This window comes from Microcebus murinus, chromosome 3 (assembly GCF_040939455.1).
Source record: "Microcebus murinus isolate Inina chromosome 3, M.murinus_Inina_mat1.0, whole genome shotgun sequence".
Taxonomy (NCBI): domain Eukaryota; kingdom Metazoa; phylum Chordata; class Mammalia; order Primates; family Cheirogaleidae; genus Microcebus; species Microcebus murinus.
Genome location: NC_134106.1, coordinates 197,805 through 215,184, shown reverse-complemented (window position 1 = coordinate 215,184; position 17,380 = coordinate 197,805). Strand labels below are relative to the sequence as shown.

The 17,380-nt window shown below is 44.0% G+C and overlaps 1 protein-coding gene across 3 annotated transcripts in view; it reads left to right on the top strand.

The window, feature by feature from the left end:
* Positions 1-17,380, top strand: part of SH3YL1 (SH3 and SYLF domain containing 1) — a 51,813-nt gene that overhangs the window by 2,899 nt on the left and 31,534 nt on the right. For all 3 annotated transcript variants that reach the window (XM_076000507.1, XM_076000506.1, XM_012783254.3), the window contains exon 2: positions 15,073-15,183. In XM_076000507.1, coding sequence (XP_075856622.1) covers positions 15,073-15,183 — 111 coding nt within the window. The remainder of the gene's footprint in view (positions 1-15,072; positions 15,184-17,380) is intronic.

Here is a 17,380-nt window from a genome sequence, read left to right as displayed (position 1 = left end):
GATCCCAGGATCCGTGGTGTGCCGGGCTGCATCTGATCCCAGGATCTGTGGTGTGCCGGGCTGCATCTGATCCTGGGATCCCTGGTGTGCCAAGCTACATCTGATCCCAGGATCCGTGGTGTGCCGGGCTGCATCTGATCCTGGGATCCCTGGTGTGCCAAGCTGCATCTGATCCCAGGATCCGTGGTGTGCCGGGCTGCATCTGATCCTGGGATCCCTGGTGTGCCAAGCTGCATCTGATCCCAGGATCCGTGGTGTGCCGGGCTGCATCTGATCCCAGGATCCGTGGTGTGCCGGGCTACATCTGATCCTGGGATCCCCAGTGTGCCAAGCTACATCTGATCCCAGGATCCGTGGTGTGCCGGGCTGCATCTGATCCTGGGATTCCTGGTGTGCCGAGCTACATCTGATCCCAGGATCCGTGGTGTGCCGGGCTGGGTCCGGTCCCAGGTCCAGCATCCCCTGTGTTTACAGAGCAGGCCTGGCCCGCCCGTGCAGCAGGTGTTTACAGTAGCAACTCTCCACGAGGAATTTGCTTATTCGACTGTCTAATACCACTTGGTTGAGAGAGTTGAAATAGAAAGTCTTTGGAGGGCCAAGACTTATTATTGACTGTGCTTTAGTTGCATGTGTCAGAAAATGGGGTCCGAATTGGCTTTAACAGGAAAAGACTTTACTGGTCCAGGTGACTTGCCCCAGAGCTACCTGTGACTTGAATCTAGCTCCTCAGAGCCCAGGTCCTCTCTTCACCTCCTGCCAGCCTGAGCATGGCTTTGGTCTCAGCCTCTCCCTTTACGGAGACGAAGCCCTGCTGCCTTGGGAAAGGTCTTTCTGGCAGCTCCCAGGTGAGCCCCTCACCTGATGCTTGTGACCAGCTTTGATTCGGAAGCTCTGCTGGGCCACGGGAGGGATCCACCATGATATTGCAGACTCGGCACCTGCTCCACTCCCAGCCACGGCGGCAGCGTATGGAAGCAGGCAAAAAGCCCCGCTTCTGAAATAACGTGGATTAAATATTCAACAAAAAGAACAAATCCCCACTACAGCGAGCTAATTCAGATGTGTTGAGCATCTAGCTACATGACATATGCAATACAACACACAGATATACATGTAGGCATATGATATATGTATGTGATGTGGATATACGTAATTAAACTGTATTGAGCATCTAGACATATGGACAAGGCCCATTTAGGAATCCTGGTCTGTCAGGACCATACAATTCGGTGGTGGAAAAGGTGAGCATGCAAAGGAAGTAGGAAGAAAAGACAGCTGTGAGTCTCAAAATCACAAACCCGAGTGCCAGAAACATAAAAATTGTATCATGAGCCCTCATTTTCAAGCAAGCCTGGGCCTCCCTCGCTCCCTGGGGGGCTGACAAGCGGTGTCTTGTGTGTGGCCTCAGCACACACACAGCCGTGCCTGTTTGTCTTCGGTTATCCTTAACCCTGAGGACACTGCCGAGCCCACCTGCACGTCCCTCGGGAGGTTCCGGGAGTCCAGTAAGAGCAACGTTTCCCTCAGCAGGTGGGATCGCTGACGCCCGCCCCTCCCCCCTCCCCCCGCGCCTTCTGGGGTGAGCTTACCTATGCCCCGGCACTCACGCCCCGCACCACTGCGCTCAGCTCTCCCCGTTTGTTTTTGTCCCTTATTGTCCTGGGGTATGGCTATTTTGGGCACCAAACCACCAACTTGCACCTTGCTGTCCTCTGCCCTCCTCTCTCCCGGGGTCCAGGAAATGTTACACAGCCTGAGAAGCACAGAAACGTTGCTATTACTGAGTGCATTTTCTTCTGATTCCATTGGGTTTTATATGTAAATGAATCTATGCAGGGATTTTACCTTTATTTCCCAAAAGCCACACAAATGTGTCATTCAGTTAGCAGATATGTAGTGGGCGCTTGCTATAGGTCAGGCATGGTGGCGTGTGCTGGGATGTTACAGTTAAGATAGTCAATGAGCTTACCTCCACGAGCTCCATTCCAGTGAGGAGAGGGGCAAGAACTTATTTATATAAATACACAGATAGTAGTGGTCTAGGCCGTGGTGCAGACTAAATATCCCAATATAATGGGAAAACCTGGAGAGACCTAAGCAATGGAGTAATATTATCTGAGATAGTACTTAGAGGGAGCCTTTCTTTGGAAGGCTAAAATAATCAAAAGAGTCAGAATCCAGTGTAAAGAGAGTTTATTCGAATGCAAAGTTGAGGACAGCCGCCCAGGAAGGACAGACTCTGGAGAATGGAAGTCAGTGTTCCAAAATGTAGAACTTCGGGATTGCTTATATGGACAAAGCTCAGGAAAGCTTAACCGAATTTGAACATCTTTCGGAGATCTGATTAGTTGAGACGGTCTTTTTCTCTCAGGAAAGATACAAGTGACAGTCCACACTGAAGATGTGACAGGCAGGGTGTCTTGGGCACCCTCTGGTCTGAGTTGGTGCAGGACAGTGGAGGGGGCAGTTAATCCGTGACATAGATCAGCCATGGGAGGGGCGGGCGGCTGGTCTCTGGTCTCTCCTGGTCATTTACAGAACAAGAACGATGAGGAAGGGGGTTAAGCTGTAATCTCAGAAGCAGGATTGCAAACGTGCTACATGACTCAGTCTCCAGAATTTAACTTCCACCTTAGCATGATAAATTTTCAGGGCCCTGTAATTTTATTTTTCGAATTTTCCCCTTCTCTTCACAATCTTTTGGAGAAAGTATTGCAGAAGAATCAGGTATTGAGGTCATAGTTAGGTCAAAATTCCACAACACTAGGAAGGTTCATTCCTAGGAGGTCACGTCCCACTCGTGGGGGCAGGAGCCATCTCAGGGAGGGGTTTAAAGAATGTCAGAAGCCAAAGTGTGACGGCTTCCCAGGGTGGCAACGGTGTGACCTCAGGCAAGTCACTGACTTGTATAGCCGCTTTGGCTCGTTGAATCAGCTCTAATTCAGAATACCATGAGCTTGGTTTTCTCTGGAGAAGTAAAACAATGAGAGATACATACTAGAACTATCATGCACATAAGGAATATAATTGAAAAGAATTTTTGTGTCAGGACAAAAAAAAACCTTATAGGCCGGGCGCGGCTCACGCCTGTCATCCTAGCACTCTGGGAGGCCCAGGCGGGCGGATTGCTCAAGGTCAGGAGTTCGAAACCAGCCTGAGCAAGAGTGAGACCCCATCTCTACTATAAATAAAAAAAGAAATTAATTGGCCAACTAATATATAGAGAAAAAAATTAGCTGGGCATGGTGGCGCATGCCTGTAGTCCCAGCTACTCGGGAGGCTGAGGCAGGAGGATGGATTGAGCCCAGGAGTTTGAGGTTGCTGTGAGCTAGGCTGACGCCACGGCACTCACTCTAGCCTGGGCAACAAAGAGAGACTCTGTCTCAAAAAAAAAAAAAAAAAAACAAAACCTTTTCCCATCTGTGAGTCAACAAAAAACATCATGAAAAAAATTAAAACCGAGTCCTTCTTTAGAGACTTTTTGTAGCCAAGAACTAATCCAGGATTATTAGGACCAATTTACTTGCAAACTAAGTTTTAGTATTATACTTGGCCTGATTATTGGCATGAAGTGCAACAAGAATAGTGAATGGCTGTACAGGCTCTTTTAAGCTGACTTTGCTGGAACTTTTTAAAGGCATTTCAGATTGGACTTTTAAAAGCCTTGAGGTTAGGAAGCCAAGGACCCACTATGTGAAGTTGGTGAATTTCTCCCTACCTGAGGTTCCCACAGTATCTTCAGGTTCCTGGGCCTGCCAGAAAGTGACTTTTTTTACTTACTGCAAGGTCAGAAACCTTGTAAAGGAACCATGTAGACAAGTTCCCAGGCCAGTCTTTCCAAGGGTCTTTTTAATCAGCTCTATAAAGTCAGCCTAAATTCCTGGAAGCAGTCTGGCCATATCTGAAAATTTTCCATTGCAGTCAAGCCTTGGTGAAAAAGCCAGTTGTGTCCTGTTACAAAAAAAAACAGATTCTCATTGAACTTACTCAAATAACTATAACTACATTGCCATAAAATAAGAATAATCATGAATAGTTTCCAAATTTGGGGGAAATTGGGTAGACAAAAAAGCACATGTTTCAATTCTGCTCACAAAAGTATGTTTTACCCAATTTCTTTAAGCTGTAAATAGCTCAAAAAAGTTTTCTTGACTCTGGAAAACAAAATATAAAGAGAATCAGCAATGCTTCAAAAAAGAAAAGTCATAAAAATCATTTTAGTCCTCTGCCAGTTCAATCCCTTGTAATTCCTGTTCTGCTTGATGTTGTGTTAGCAATCATGAATATTTCAGCCTTTTAATTAGAGTCCTGGAAGATTTTACTAGTTCAGTGGTATGACCTACAGATTTATCAGAAACCCATACCCAAGAGTACTTGTCAGTGTCCTTTCCATGAATTTCCTTGAAGAAAAGGTAAATTTTGGATGGTAGCCAATTGCAAACTGCTTATTTGATAAGAATCAAAATAAAACAATAATTGTCTGTGGATGAGAAATGACTTACAGTAACCATGGTTAAAGATGCAATTGATAAGGGTATTTGGTTATTTCTTAGCATACAGCAATTTAACATTACGACCATAACACAGACCAAGACACATCAGGATTTTAGGAATATCGTATAATTTTGGAGCACATATTAATAACACATTTATACAATTATAATCAAAGAAAGCAAACTATTATTTCTTATTTGACAATGCTTCCCTTATTATTCTAACATACCCAGTAAGCCTACAACTAACCCTAATGTATTGCTCTTGGACTTCTAGGGGTTTCTGTTTGTTATGCGCAAGTTAATTTGGGAATAAAAGATTTAATTTTAGAATTCTAAATATTATTTCGTCAAGTATGTCAAATATCAAAGGTTTAAAACACTTGATATCAAAACAGGATCACAGGTCACTATAAATTAAGTCATTTATTTACTTAAAGTGATAACTCAAAGATTTTAAAAAGTAAAAACCTTACTCGTTGATACAGTGGAGACTCAGTTTCCAAAAAAATCAAAAGACCTAATAAAGACAGCATGAGATCTTATTTCCCTCTCTCCCTCTTTTTTTTTTTTTTTTGCAATTTACTTGGAAAATAAACAAAAATCTTTCACTATCTGTTATTAATACTACATGAAAATTTTGTTCCAAAGAGAAAACCAAATTCTACTGATTCATCAACATATTATTAATGTAAAAGCTAATTTTAATGAAATCTTATAGACAGATCCATCCATTCTCAGTCAGCTTTAATCAAACAAGATAAGATTTCCATAAACCTTTTAGAACCTTTTACAAAATTTCTTTCATTTTCTTTTTTCCAACTTTATATATTCATTTGGTTTTATCTATCCTTTTTTTTTTAAATTTAAATCAACCTTTAAATATCCTCACAAACTAGACAGATTCATCTTTCTTTAATAAAAAGCTCATTTTTATGTCCTTTTATAGCCTTTCTCCAAAAACATTTTATTTTATATCCTTTGCATAAGAAATTACTTTTTCATATCTAGCAGTTTTAATTACATACATCGATTACCGAGTTAACTCTTAGTAGCCCTAATTTTCAGTGAAAAGCCTAGGAAGTAAGCAATTTTAATTGTGTACAAGACACAGAGCCCAGGACAAAGGACGGAGCTGAGACGGTGAGGCCTGGAGGGTCTAGGTCCTCCCGGCGTGGCCAGAGGCACAGCCGGACCAGTGAGGATGAGTCTGGTCATGTCCTCAGGCTCGCCGTGGCCACTCCTAGACTGAGAATTTAAAGGCTTAAGCTCATAGACAAATTAAGCAAGTATCAAAAAATATCAGAAAGGCAACAGTTTTATGATCTTAAAACATCTATCAGAGACAGTATAAACCTGTCTGGACCAAAAGACCCAGGCCAAAAAAAACAAAGTCTGAATTAAATTCCGAAGATGTTTCTATTTTATTTTTTTACCAACAATTTAAAAACTATATTTACCAAAGATTACTAAAATCATGTAAACTTGAAAAGCATTTGGGCTTAATTTGTGAGTACTCATTTATTTATAAGTTAATTTGATACCATGTAGACCATATATAAACATAGACATTTACCCATGTATACATAAAAATATAGGGGGGAAAAGTATTTACAGCTGTCTTTTATTTGCCAGTTTTTAAATAATTTCTCATACTTATTTAAGCCTTTTAAGCCCTAAGCAATTGTTAGCTGGGCAACCCTAAATTTGGGCTTCCAAAGGGATGACTCTTGCAACTCAAAAGCACAGAGCTGAACTTGAACCAAGGAAGGGGTATGGGGGAAGCCCAGTTACGGTCTTTCTCCACTCTTGGGGACTGACCATTCCGTTCCACTTTCCGGACTGTATTCTCACTTTGGGTAGCTTCCTTCTTCACTTTCACTTTGTATAGCTTCTTTCTCTTCTCTGATAAACTGTGTGCGGGAGGGAAGAAGCCCAGTTAGGATGACCAGGAAAAGCAAGCACCTTAGACAAAAGTGAGACTTGTTACATGAATATGAGCCCGTGGAAAGTTTCTAGAGACTCAGCCTTGGCTTGCCAGGTGCATGGAGGCAGACGGGCCCATGTGTGGCGATTTCCTTTATAGATGTGAATTTCTGTTACAAAAGGGTTTCAAAATAGCCAGCTAAAATGCCAGAAAGCTGTATGTATATGTGGAGACCAATCTGGTTAGGTAGTCTTTTCAACTTAGCTTGTTTCTTGATTAGATTTCTGACTCCAGGATAAAGCCTTTTAATGAATAGGGCGTTTTCTATGCCTGCGTTCTGCATGGGTAGCTCTGAAAAAGAAGCAAACCTGCTTCACACGAGGGCCTGTCTTTTATAAACACTTTTATCCAGCCTATTTTTTAAAGTTTAAATCAAAGGTACCTTTTCAGATTACTCACCAAAATGAATAAGCCTTCACCAAGGCTATGACGAACCAAGAATGAACTCGGCATCTCCAAAGATGTGCAAAGCTGTCCTTCAAAACCGCCCCAAAGACAGATCAAGGAAAGCAAATCTCACTGGCTGCAAAGACAGGACAAGCCACATTTCTCTCTGGCTGTGTCTTCTAGGAGCTCTGAGATGCCTACACATGAAGGCCAGAAGCCTTGTGTGCCCCACAGGTGGAAAGACAGAAAATCAAAAACTGTCTATGGGAGAGAAAAAGGATCAATAACACATGGGAACCCCCAAAGGTCCACAGCCAAACAACTTATTTAAAACAAAGGTGGCCGCTTCCTGATGGGGCATCAAGCCTGGCCCAGCAGGAAGAGCGGAATCCCGACTCTGGAGCTTGTCTGTAAACCCTGCAGGGACCCTGAGCAGGCAGTGTGAGCATTTAAAGGATTTCAACTCATTTCACAGCTGAGCTCAACTGGAATGTTGTTTTTCTAACTTCCCGGATGTTAACTTTTCAAAGACATAATAAGATTTACATCCCCAAGGGGCTGAGAAGTCTGGCAAGGCATTTTCCGGGTATCATCTGCTATTGGGTCAGTAAATAATTGGTGCCATTCATGAGTCTTGGTTTAGAAAAAATTGGGGGGGGGTAGAAATCTGCATTTTCTAATCTCATTAGTTGTACTGTCATTTTGTAGTTGTTCTGTTTGTTCCCTCTGTCCCAAATTTAAATACATTTCACCCGTTTTAGACAATCTTTTATCTTCCTCTTGCAAAGAAATGACTTTATTAGAACCCACTGTTAGAAGTTTCTAAGTACCATTGAAAATATCTCAGTTTTTTTTTTTCTAATTGAGTGTGTAGATAAACTAATTTAGGTATTTTAAAGGCACTCCACTTTGGCTCTTATATGTAGCTTGGGGACTTCCTGGGTTAAGTAAGACCATTTTCCTAGGTACTGGTGGGAAGTGGCACCATTAGAGTTGCAGGTGAGTCCAGCTGGAGTTCCTAAAGGTGATTTCCTTTAGAAGTATAATTTAGATTGCCCATAATTTAGATTTTTCCTATTGAATGACGAAAAAGACTTAGTGGGAGGAATTTTGACCACTCAAGAAAGTTTAGATTTGTCAACTAAACCGAGCTTCAGAATCAGACCAGTTTTTAAGATTGCAATGTTTTTGCTTAAGCCACAAAAATTTCGCTTTCTCTTTTCAAAGAGAAACTGTTTTCCCCTTGACCAAATTTCGAATGAAAGAAAAGGTTGCAAACTCCAATCGGTAAGACAAACAAAACTCTGACCTCAGAGAGAAGTGGAAATCGCATCTGAAGCCAAGAGAATCTCTAGAGACCAGCAAACAAAACTCCTGCCTTAAAGGCAAAGCTTCACTTCCACCTCCGAGGAATTGGGTTGCTTGAAAGAATTCTGACTCTCAAACAAAATCCGGCAGATTCGAGACCCAAGAGGACCCTAGGTAGAGACCCAGCGGGCTCCAGCGAGTACCAAGGCCGAGATTGCCGGCAACACGGGGTAGCAGGAGGCCCACTTCAGGTCCCATCTGAGTTGCCACAAGGTCAACCTAAAATCATCAACATGATCAGAGTCCAGTTTAAAGAGAGTTTATTCCAGTGCAAAGTTGAGGACAGCTGCCCAGGAAGCAGATTCCAAAGCAGTCAGGGCTGCAGGCATAGAGGTTTGGGCTTGCTAAATATAGACAGGGCGTAGGGAAGTTTAACAGAATTTCAATGTCCGTCTGTGTATGTAAGGGCTGATGCGTATTTATGATGATCTGGTTAGCCGAGGTGGTCCTTTTCTTTTGGGAAAGGTGTGTTTGACGCTGCTCATGGAAGACATAACTGACATGGAGTCCTGGGCGCTGTCTGGGCTAGGTTGGAGCAGGACAGTGGCAAAGACAGGTTGGCCACACAGGGATCGGTGATGGGAGGGGCGGGCGGCTGGTCTCTGGTCTCTGCTGGTCATTTACAGAACAAGAACGATGAGGAAGAGGGTTCAGCTGTGACCTCAGAAGCAGGATCGCAAACATGCTACGTGGCTCAGTCTCCTCCCTTGGCGCCTGACATTTAGAGGGTCCTGAGATTTTATTTGCTTTTACGCAGCCAAACAGATCGAAACTGGGAACGAAGACACAGGAAAGAATGCCCTCGTCCCTCCTGAGAATTCTTACAACCTCGGTTGCCATATGGCGTCCCCTTAGATCTTTCATCATAGTTGTTAATCCACCACATAGTTGGATCTTTCATCATAGTTAGTTAGTAATCCACCCACCGCAGCACGAGATCCCCCTTTGTACCACCAACCTGCACACGCTTACTACAGATATATTTTTTTGAGACAGAGTCTCACTCTGTTGCCCAGGCTAGAGTGAGTGCCGTGGCGTCAGCCTAGCTCACAGCAACCTCGCACTCCCGGGCTCAAGCCATCCTCCTGCCTCAGCCTCCCGAGTAGCTGGGACTACAGGCATGCGCCACCATGCCTGGCTAATTTTTTCTATATATTTTTAGTTGGCCAATTAATTTATTTCTATTTTTAGTAGAGACGGGATCTCGCGCTTGCTCAGGCTGGTCTCAAACTCCTGAGCTCAAATGATCCTTCTGTCTCAGCCTCCCAGAGTGCCAGGATTACAGGCGTGAGCCACCGCACCCAGCCTTACTGCAGATTTTTAACTTTTTTTTTGTATCTGAAAGATAAGAAATGGTAACTCGCTATAGTCTGTCTTCGCGGGAGCCTGAATCCTAGTCAATTTGGTCAATTTTTCATCTATTTATTGGCCTTCTGTGAATTAACCAGTTGCACACTTTGCCTGTTTTTCTCCTATGCTATGTGTCTTTTTGCTGATATTTAGATCTTTATCTAGATCCTGACCCTCTGTAGGGTATGTATTTGACAAATACCTTTCAGTCTGTGGCTTTAATTTTTATTTTTTAAATGCATGTTGGTATGTTTTTTAACTTTAGACAAACATGCCTACAGTTTCCCTTGATTGCTGTGCCTTGTTTGTGGGATTCCTTCATACCCAAATCATAAAGATACTTTCTATTATGTTTTTTCTAAAAGCACTAAATTTTGCTTTTAATGTTTAGTTCTTTAACACATTGAAATTTTTTGTGTATGATATGCTGTAATCTGATTTTATTTCATTTTGATATAAATGACCAGTTGCCCCAGAATAATTATTAATCTGCCATGTCATCTCTGTCATATATTTTTAACAAGTATTTTTCTTGCTTTATGGCATGAAGGTGACATTTTGAATTAAGTATTGTGGCTCAGTCAAGAAATTATGTTGTATACTGTAAAAATATTTTTAATTTTAATTTTATATCTTTTGTATAGCTCTACAAGGAAATGTTTTGTAATTTGGTTTCATTATTAAGATCCAGTACTTGGCAGCCATAGTTTAGCTAATATTGTTTAGTACTGTTTGCTTGCATGTTGATAACAAAACCTTTTGGAGGACCCACAAATCATGAGACTGAACACATTTCTGAGACATTCTGAGCATCAAAGCAAGTGCTATGGCAATACTTGTGTAGACTGCTTGAGATGTCCCAGGCTGATTCCAAAAAGAAAAACTGTAAATACTAGTTCTACATGCTCTGAAAGTATGAGTTCATGCGTTTTCCCAGCCCTATGGGTCACTGGCTGGGGCGTTTGGTGCCCCAACAATAACTGGCAGCATGGCATACCTGCAGTGCACCTTACAATATCAAAGCAAGGTTTTTATTCTAAAACAGAATAAAACTATTCAATAAAAAAAAATATAGGTTCCTGCCTTACATCCTATACCAATATAAGCTAGAGATAGATCAGATGTTCAATGTAACATAAAAAGCTCTGGGAGAAAATAGCAAATAATAATTGATTGATTGATTGAGACAGGGTCTTGCTCTGTTGCCCAGGCTGCAATGCAGTGTCACAGTCACAGCTCACTGTAACCCTGAACTCCTGGGCTCAAGTAATCCTCCTGCCTCAGCCTCCCAAAGTGCTGGGATTACGGGCCTCAATCACCGCACCCAGCTGTTTTTTAAATGACGGCTTTATTCATGGTAATACTGTGTTTCCCTGAAAATAAGACAGGGTCTTATATTTATTTTTCCTCAAGAAGACACCCTAGGGCTTATTTTCAGGGGTTGTGTTATTTTCCCCTCAAAGCCTCAGCTTGCAGCACGCACAGGATGGCCGGGACCTGACATGGGGAGCCTACCTTGTTGGTGGGGCTGCCCATACCTTTCGGGTCACCTCTGGGAGAGTAGCTGTCACGATGGGGCAGACGAGAAGGGCTGCTTGCCTTCTTTACCGCTCCTCGAAATGCATGGGTTGTGCAGATGCGCTGCGTAGCCATGTCCATCACTAGGTCTTATTTTGGGGGTAGGGCTTCTATTGCACAAATGCTCAGAAATCCTGCTAGTGCTTATTTTATGGGTGGGTCTTATTTTCGGGGAAACATGGTACATGGAAAGATGAATATAGAAGGCCCAGAGAAAGTTGCTATATAAATAAAGACAAGTGCTTTAAAACTGTGAATAAAATTTAAAACCAGCAAGCCGAGCTATAGACTTGCAACATAATTAAATTTATAGACAGAAGGAGTTTGACACCAGGAAAATCGTCCCACAGGGGACTCTACACACAAAAAAACCATAAAAACAAACCTTGAAGAGCTCAAGCTGATCTGCAAGTGCGTATGCTTTTTAAAGGAGACAAAATCTAGGCTCTCGGCATGGCCATTTTTAGTGTGCACAGTACTGGATCTAGCACCATCATATTTAACTAGAAATGAGTGGAAACAGGAAAGCATAACCCATAACTGGGAGGAGAATCAGTCCAGAAAACCCCAGAAATGACAGAGATGGTACAATTGTCACAGTAGGATTTAAAATGCCTGTTTTAAATATGCCAGAGATTTAAAGAACAGCACAGACATAACCCAGGCAGAAATGAAAGGTGTGGAAAACAACCAAATGGGAGAGCTGAAAATACCATATTTGAAATGAAAAATTTATTCGACTGTATGAATAGCGGATTTAAAAAAAAAAAAACAGTGAAATTAAAGAAGACACAGCAACCAAAAATATCCAAAGAGAAGCAGACTGGGGGAAAAACAGGAACAGACCTCAGTGACGTGCAGAAAAACAATCAAGTGACGTGACGTGCATGCAGTGTGAGCACCAGCCCCAGGAGGGTGGTGTAGGTGGGTTTTTAAATCTCGCCTCCAGCACCTTAACAGACGCCACTAAGGAAGTGGTAAGGCAGACCAAAGACTGAGAGAAAAACATTTAAAATATATATATTGAAGAGGGAGATGTGTGAAGATCTTTTACAACTAAGACAACAGAAGACAACGCACTTTTAAAAATGGGCAAAAGATTGGGACGCTTACTCCAAGACAGAGATAAGCACAGGAAAAAGCGTTCAGCATCATCGCTCTGCCTGAGATGCGAAAATCAAATCCACAATGCGATGTCACTACGCACCCATTAAAGTAACTATAATTTAAAAATCTAGACCGGGCGAGGTGGCTCACGCCTGTAATCCTAGCACTCTGGGAGGCCAAGGCAAGAGGATCGCTCAAGGTCAGGAGTTCGAGACCAGCCTGACCAAGAGCGAGATCCCGTCTCTACTAAAAATGGAAACAAATTAATTGGCCAACTAAAAATATATTTAAAAAATTATCTGGGCGTGGTGGCGCATGCCTGTAGTCCCAGCTACTCGGGAGGCTGAGGCAGGAGGATCACTTGAGCCCAGGAGTTTGAGGTTGCTGTGAGCTAGGCTGACGCCAAAATAAATAAATAAATAAAAATGAAATAACTACGATTTAAGCAGCTGGCCATTCCCAGTGTTGGCTAGGAAGTGGGAACTCGTGAAGCTCTGGCGGGAATCCGCGGTGACAAGTCTCCTGAGGGACCCCTGGCAGCTTCACGCAAAGTTACACGTACGTTTACACATAACTACTCCTGTCCTGAAACACTGCCAGGAGAAATAAAACATTTTTCCACCAAGGACTTTTTTTTTTTTTTGAGACAGAGTCTCGCTTTGTTGCCCAGGCTAGAGTGAGTGCCGTGGTGTCAGCCTAGCTCACAGCAACCTCAAACTCCTGGGCTCAAGCAATCCTCCTGCCTCAGCCTCCCGAGTAGCTGGGACTACAGGCATGTGCCACCATGCCCGGCTGATTTTTTCTATATATATTAGTTTTCCAATTAATTTCTTTGTATTTATAGTAGAGACGGGATCTCCCTCTTGCTCAGGCTGGTCTTGAACTCCTGACCTTGAGCGATCTGCCCGCCTCGGCCTCCCAGAGTGCTAGGATTACAGGTGTGAGCCACCGCGCCTGGCCCTCCACCAAGGACTTTTATACAGGAATATTTGCAGCAGTTTTACCAGGAATAGCCAAAAAACGGAAACGGCCCTACTGCCCGTCAAGAGTGAGGGGCAAACTTTGGCACGCCGGAGCAGCCTCACAGCCTCACAAAGGTGAGGCCCTCTCCTCGCCCGGCACGGTGAGCGAGCCTCGGTGACTTTACAGCGAGTGATGTGAGTCAGACAGAAGAGAACACACAGCTCACTTTTGTTCATATGGAATTCTGGCACAGACAAACTGATACATAGAGACAGAAGTTAAATTGGTACTGGCTTGAGGTGGCAGCTGGGGACAGCCTGGGTCGGGTGGCACGGGGGGGGGGGGGGGCTGTGTGCCTCCTGCCCCAGCTCACTGAGCTGCACCTGCAACACAGGTGGATTTGTAAATTATAGCTCACGTTGTAAGCTATAGCTCATGAAGTTGATTTTAAGAGCCTACACTGAAAGCCAATATTTTAATTTTGGGGGAGTAAAATTGAGTGACAGTTACAAAGTGTGGAAATATACTAATGCCATGACGTCATTGTTTTTAAAAGGGGGAAAGGGGCCAGGCATGGTGTGGTGTGCTCCTGTGGTCCCAGCTGCTCTGGAGGCTAAGGCAGGAGGATCGATTCGGCCCAGAAGTTCGAGGCGGCAGTGGGCTATGATGGCGCCACTGCACTCCAGCCTGGGCAATAGAGTATTGTGAGACCCTGTCTCTAAGAAATAGTGAGACTCTGTCTCTAAAAAAAATAATAAAGAAAAGGAACATACATACATCATGCACATTTTGCTTGCATAAAATATCTCTGAAAATATATTTGCAATGGTATTAGCAAACTATTGGGTGTGTGGGATCCGTGTTTCCCATGGCTTAAGTCTTGCCAATAATCCTGTGTTGAGCTGCAAAGAACTGATAACAGGTTTCCTTTTAAGAAAACAAAACAGAGTTCCAATTCGACTCTAATTCAGCTTGCACTTCAAAATAAATTCCATATTTCGCACAAACCAGGCACCAAAATGCATCACACTACTTTATTTAAAAATCCTTATTTTGCAAAAAAGAAAAAAAGCAGAGGCGCTTTTACCTGCCGTTCTGAAAGTCACCCAAGTTTACCTGTGCGTGGTCAGACAAGGACCCCGCACTCAGCACTCGCATGGTCCCACGTTAGGCCACTCCGCTTCTCCGGCCCTCTGGCCCATGTCCAGCGACAAGGGACCGGGCCACCTTCTCCACATGCTGCAGAGCCGGAAGGACCACGTGGGCATTGTTATGACAGAGAGACACCCACGTGAGTTTATAAATGTCCAAGAGACGCTGAAAATGTGAAATGCCACCCAACTGCAGGCTTTCGTCCTTTGCAGCGATTGCTTAATTCCGGAGTTTCCTGGAGTTTTACTAATAGAAATGTCTATACCGGCGGCCAATTCCAACATTATTGACAAGAATAGTGAAGCACATTAGATTTCACATAATGTATTTTAGAGCGTTGTAAAATACATCTTTCGTTAATTTTTTAAGTTTTAATCCTTTTAAATTAGTATTAAGGTGAGTTAATGACAGGGAGAAGATACGCATGAGGGAGTTGGGTCAGATTTCGTTTAAGATCCTTTAGGGTCCCGGGATTGTATAATTTCTGGGATTTCGATCTCAGAGCAGATATGACTTATTAGAAAAATAGAGATATATTGTCAACAACGAGGATTTCCGATTCATTCCCTTTGTGTGGTAGGATGCCATTTGTTAATGCTTAACTGTGTCTGAGCAAAATGAAATAATACATTTTTAACTTCTGTTTAGTAGAATTTTACATTAAAATATCTTCTTTAAATCTTTCAGTGAATAACCCCATACCCTCCAACTTGAAATCGGAAGCAAAAAAGGCTGCAAAAATCCTAAGAGAATTCACAGAAATAACTTCCAGAAATGGGCCTGACAAGATCATTCCTGGTAGGTGAATAAGTTTCTCGTCCCAACACTTGCTCCTGAGTCTTGTCCCTTCCTTGCGCCTCACTGCAGGTGGAAGCCGTCAGTGTACCGGCAGGTGCTCTGCCCACCTGCTTTCTCCAGCTGACGGGGATTGGGAGGCCCCCAGCTCCCTTCCCTGGTGGTTTTCCAGACAGGGCCGACTGCAGGCCAGGCAAACCTGCAAGCCTTGTGCCCTCGCCACCCCACCCCTGCACAGGCTTTTCCACAGCCTCCTGCGTCCCTGTGCCCCAAACCCCGTGTGTTCCTGCTCCTCCACACCCCAGAGGTGCTGTGCAGAGTTCCCTCGCTTTCTGGAAACCCTACAGGCTAACCTTGCAAACTCACTAGCTAATCTCATAAGTAGATTTCAATTTCCTGTTTGCTCTTTCCCCACAAGATGTTTACACTCTACAGTCCTTTGGGAAGACGTCCATGGGCAATCCCCCGCACAGCTGTGCGCCAGCACCCCCAGGCTGCCGAAATGCCGTTCTCAAACCTCACTCCAAGCTGCTGAGTCACTCAGAGCTGTGTGTGCAGGAATTCGTGTTTTTAACATGTTCCTCATGTAATTCTTACGTAGTCAGGCTGACCAGGTGAGACCTGGTCCAAAGGGCTCACCCCTCTGGAGGGTAGTTTTGGAAACTGCCACCTGTTCGTGAGCACTTCCGGTTATTTCCAAAGGGTGTTTCGGAGCACACTTATCTCACCCAAGGAAGGCTCATGCACCAATTAGCCCGGGCAACGTTGCAGACCGATTTCCTTCTTAGCTAATCACAGTGCATGACTCTGAGCCCTGCATTAAAGGAACTGGTTGAATTTTCCTACGCCAGGGTTTCCAAAGTTATTTAACAGAGCATTAAATTATATTTTTTAAATTTGTTACGGTCATAATAACAAGACAATATTAATTAGTGTCGCATCAGCCCAGCGCTCCTCCCACCTGGAGAGAACAGCTCGGCCTGAGCCCGCAGTGCGACCCTGGGTGCTCGTGAGAGACCCGCTCGGTCTCGCGAGCCGGCACCTACCTGCGTTTCCCACCAGGCCCCCAGCTCACGGCCTGCACACACAGGTTTGAGACTAAGGAGAGTGCAACAGGAAAAACTGGATTTCCAGTAGCAATATTCTGAAGCAGAGGACAGAGACATTTCTGGACACGTGTCAGTATGTAACACACGTCACGCCAGCCCGACATGTGGGTAAACACGCATGTTCGTGGATTCTGCACAGCAAAATTCCGTCCTGCCTGTCTTCCGCCTCCGGGTAGAAGCCACCAGAGTCCCTTTCGCGGGGGGAGGCTCAGAGCAGGACGTTTGTACGTTCGTGCTTCAGCCTGAGAAGGAGCTTCTGAAACCCCCAGGGGTGCAGCGGGAAGGGGCAGTCAGGGCGGGAAGCTCACAGCTGAGACCCCAGACTCAGCTTTCCTGGAGTCTGGTCGGGGCACCGTGTGTTCCTTAAAACAAGGAAGATGTGTCCCGGGCTAGAGAAGAAGGTGACGTCGACAACAGGTTTGAAACAAGGCAGCCGGACACCGGCTCTGCTCAGTGGTGTTTTGCCCTCCTCTGAGGTTAAGGGCTCTGAGATGCAAGAGAAACTGGATTCGGAAAGCAAGTCTGCAGCTGGTATCGACGGTTCTATGTTATAAGTAAAAAAGGCCAAGCGGAAAATCGTCTAGGCCTTGTTGGAATTTTGGTGTCCCTGAATTTGGGTGGAGAACCTGTAAAAACATAGCTGACTTGTGGAATATGTTCATTTAAGAACATGCTTCTGTTGTTTCTAATACTTCCAAACAGGGCGATCATAACTCGAAAAGCACTGAGGATAGAACATGAGGTGTCGAGATATTCTGCCAACATGTGGCTGTAAAAATAAGCCTACATAATAAGCTTCCAATCTCATTACGATATGTTTATAACCTTTTAAAATAAAACGATATCCTTAGTAGACTGACATCCAAGAACACAACCTTCTTTCTGTGCCGCGTGTAACTAAGGGCAGCTCCACAGATGTTCTGTGTTCACCTCTCCAGGCTCTTGGATGAATCATTTCCAAGAGCCTGCTTTCAATTTAAATCTTGAAATGGCGGCATAATTATATTAGGAGTTTGGTGTTTTCTAGGGGCATCTGCAAAACGTTTTTTGGACACGCTAGCGCATAGTGTCTGATTTCACTTCCCTGACAG